This window comes from Cryptotermes secundus, unplaced genomic scaffold (assembly GCF_002891405.2).
Source record: "Cryptotermes secundus unplaced genomic scaffold, Csec_1.0 scaffold709, whole genome shotgun sequence".
Taxonomy (NCBI): Eukaryota; Metazoa; Arthropoda; class Insecta; order Blattodea; family Kalotermitidae; genus Cryptotermes; species Cryptotermes secundus.
In genome coordinates, this window is record NW_019738358.1 from 422,155 (window position 1) to 426,344 (window position 4,190).

Genomic DNA, 4,190 nt, shown 5'->3' on the forward strand with positions numbered 1-4,190 from the left:
AAACTTCACTAAAGCTTCCTTCAGGATGGGAAGGTATCCCCTGGTGCCATCTGCAGGACGTGCGGCTAGTCGTCCCTTTTCTGGGCAATTCTGAGGTGATATCCGGTCTGGAGATCGTCGCCGGTGCTCTTGTATCAGTAGTCACAAGTCATGCCTGTTCTCCTATACATCCCTCGGCATTGAGACTGTCATGGCCGTTTTGTCTATTTCTGCTTCTGGCAAGTCACAGGCTGTGGTCTGGCCGGGGTGGGACAAGATGACACGTCGTTTGATGCACCGGCTCTGTAACCTGCTGTAGAAGGTGCAGATCCCAAATGTAACTGCTGAGAAAATGTCTCCTCTTTGATTTCTTTTGGGCGTAGTCAGTCTTGGGATACTGCCACTTCCTTCGGATCAGTTTCTGTCACCGGAGTTTCATCACACCCTGAAGGCTTGATACTGGACTGACTGCTGAATTGCTGCTGCCCCTCGCCAGCACAGTAATTCTTGTTTCCCAGTCCCACGGGACTCATGACAGTATTATACTGTCTGACGGCGCTGGGACCCTTCAGACGACACACTCTCGCCATAGCTTCAAACCAGAGTCAGAGTCATTTTACGACCGACGGTCAGTCGGCCAGGCAGTCTTGGTGTGAAGCCCCATCTGGGGCCCAAGACCAGATTTTTGTTACATGTAATTTTTCGCATGTGATTTTGTTTCTAAATATGTACAACTAAATAACATGTTGATCGATATATTTATTTAACATTTATTTACTTTTACCCTTGCTTGTTTGCGGTAATTTTATTAGAGGTTCCATAAAAATTTATCTAACCCAAAAGGGTTCCTTGCCCAAATTACATTGGAAAACAGTACTTTTAGGCAATCNTACATGGCTTAAACTCATGTTTGAATGCATATATCGTGGCTACACCAATTGGAATGGATTCCATCACCGCTCATGGTCATAGTCCTGAAGACAGCCTCCAAGTAAGATATAGTTTGACAGATTTTTAAAAAACATTTCGTATTTTAAATTAAAGTCCTAGTTAGGCTGCTGTACTGATCAAGAACTTAGCCAAGTGATCTTTATTACTATCTAAAATCTAGTCCGGAATCTCCCTAGTACAAGTGAGACGCTTTATCACCTTGTTAATCTGTTCGCTATTTACTTATGAACATTTACTACAAGAATTTTAAAAGTAAACCTTGCTGAAACTGTTTCCTCCAGATAACGGCTCTGTGTAGTCCATGCTGCTCTTCTGTCACGTTTATTATCTTAGTATAAATGTATCTGTATTTCCAGGGTTGTTCAAGTTATTGAGGTTATACATTTTTTTTCGGGGAAGTTTGTTCTGAAATTCTAACGGGCTTTACGCTAGTCTTATAAAAATACCCCGGGGCCCTCCCACTTTTAATCCGACCTTGGCTCTTAGTGTCAAACCCTTCTCACACTTCCCGCCGTACAGATTCTAGTTTCCTCACTGTTGTAAGTGATAAGTGACTAATCCTTGTGTGTCTGTAGGTTCAATTCTTTCTAGAATCAAATATAAAAAAGTGGTTTAAAAACTGCCAAGGTTATTTTTATCCAGTAATTAACTAACTATCACAGCTCTGTCATAGTCACCTTCCGTAATAGCCTTGGAGAAAAGAACTGAGCTAAATAAACAAACAAACAAACCACTTAAATACTTTTGACAGCCTAATTTTAAACATTATTCCCACCAACGTGATAGCGTTATTCATATGCTGAGTGGGTACCCCGTCTGTTCGTGTCAGAGATTTACATGAGCTGACACACAGGTAAATGAATGGGTTGGTCAGACTGATATGATCAGTGTTGCATTATTAATAAGCCGTCTGGTGGTTCACCGACCAGGTACGTCACCATCTTCCTGATCTCTTTCTGTCTTAATGTATGAAACCGGTCCTGGAAATGACCTAACGACCTTCATCTATCATATCTACGCGCATGCGTGCAATTGAAACAATACAATATGGACGCTGATCCCAGGAAGGGATTCGTGTATTTCGTGTAGGACCTCAGAGGGTACCGTAACTCAAGTCGCTACAGGTTATTGCAGCAACGGGCAACGTCCTCAAGTGCCATGGGAATGCAAGTAGGTACCATGTTTGGTATTAAGGTGACCTGCCTATTTTGCCTGAATATAATATAGTACGTACATGTATTTTTCCTCCTAACATCTACAGAAAATTGTCTGCATTTTTATTTTTGCACATATTCAGTTGTATTGAAGATTTTACTAAAAGCTGCCACCGGAAATGTTGAAGTTTACTTCCATCTTCTTTATTGTAGCACCAACAATGAAGAATACAATTGCGGTTAGGACAATGAATAGAAATTTATCTATTAACGTAGCAGTAAGACAGAAGCCTACAATTTATTAGTACAGAAAGCGAAGACTTAATATTCGAAGAGTTCTGTCTTGTGGGATATAACGCCGTGTATCCAATTGGAAGTCAAGTCTCTTTTGGCTTAACGCACTCCTCAGCGTTATGTCCCAGGAGGTAGAACTCTTCATAGCCACCGCTGAGAGAACCTCAGATCTAAACAATATTCGCTCGGCAATGAGAAATAAAGTATAATACGTTTCCAGTGAAAGGAAATAAGATGGGCACATTACAAATTTAACAACCGTTTCTTATGTCCATTGTTATTCAGTGCTTTTATAAGCTGCACTGCAAGTTATAGAAGGGATACCTTTGTATTTGTGAACACTGTCTCTAATAGAAGAGTCGTACGCTCTTCCCGTGAATCCGGTCCTACCCATAATGAACAAATTCGCTTCACTGGGAGGCCATCTAGAAAATTCTCTGTAAAATTATTGGGTAATGGGACATATTTCGTTAGTTTAACTTAGTCGTTAATAATAATATTAATATGAAAAATGTCATTATTAGAAACGAGGAATAACTCTGAAGAAAGCAGTCTTCTGGGATGTGGCACCGTGTAGATGTGGTGTTAACCGACGTTTCGGAGGAACGTATCGTCTCCATCTTCAGGGTAGAAGGAAAAATAAATCCGCAAGCGAAGAGACCGTGAGTCTGCTTGTACCGGTTCTCACGGTCTCTTCGCTTGCAGATTTCTTATTTTTCCTTCTACCCTGAAGATGGAGGCGATACGTTCCTCCGAAACATCGGTTAACACCACATCTACGCGTTGCCACATCCCAGAAGACTGCTTTCTTCATAGTCACCGCCGTGAAAACCTCAAATCTTACGAGGAATAACTCTCTTTATATATACATTTATATTAGCAAAAATGTACAGATGATATGAATCTATGTAATTAAAAGTGAAGATTGGCAGAGCTATACCTCCAATCCCCTATACGTCTTCATGGCATAGTGCTTAATTATGCACCGGGACAGTTTGGGAAAGTACTGAATAGAAACTGCGATGTGTATGGGATATTGGTGTGTTCGCATGTACCCGAATCGATCTGATCCGAGGAGTGTCTCGAACGCCTGCCTGAACGGCCGAACGATTTGCTGCAGGCTCACATATTCTCCCTGTAAAATTATATCTTCCTAGCATGGAGGCCATAATTCCACAATGTCAAGAAACATTAGTTCGAAAGGAGAGTGTAACAAGTATCCAACTGCGTCTTGTTTTGTTCCTCAGTTACGGGATATATGCCGTTGTAGCAGGGATACCTTGTAATTGGATTTTCAACGTAAATAGAATGGTTCGTAGTGAAATGTTAATATGGTTCTGTTACACTGTTGTATCGTACGCCCATTTGACTGATAGACCCATTATTGTACGTTTACACCATATGATACGTCTTTCTGGAATACTCCAAGATAACTCTATTCCTGTAATCATAGTATGAGGAAACTTAATCCGTAAGACATGTTGTTACAATTCAGTATGAGAGAACATTAATAAACGTCGGGCAGTCCAGATTTTTCTCCAGACCGGTTCTGGGGCCCACCCAGCCTCCTATACAATGGGTCCCCGGGGGTGAAGCGGCGAGGGCGTGAAACTGACCAATCACCTCCAGCTAGTGTCGAGGTCAAGAAAATATGGATCTATACATCCACTCGCCCATACACCTTCATGGCGTAGTGCGTAATTATGCAGTTAATCCAACGACAACTTTAGTTAGTTAGTTAGTTAGTTAGTTATTGGAGAGGGTGGGTTTCCTCATGCACTTAGACCAGTATTGGTCCATCGTGCTTCCCTC

General features: G+C 41.6%; 1 protein-coding gene across 1 annotated transcript in view; it reads left to right on the forward strand.

Annotated features, from left to right (window-relative positions):
• Positions 1–1,996: 1,996 nt before the first annotated feature.
• The window catches only part of LOC111870886 (extensin), a 40,692-nt gene continuing 38,498 nt past the window's right edge, over positions 1,997–4,190 (forward strand). The window contains exon 1 of the mRNA XM_023863507.2: positions 1,997–2,100. Within this exon, the coding sequence (XP_023719275.1) occupies positions 2,089–2,100 (12 nt within the window). The 5' untranslated portion in view covers positions 1,997–2,088. The remainder of the gene's footprint in view (positions 2,101–4,190) is intronic.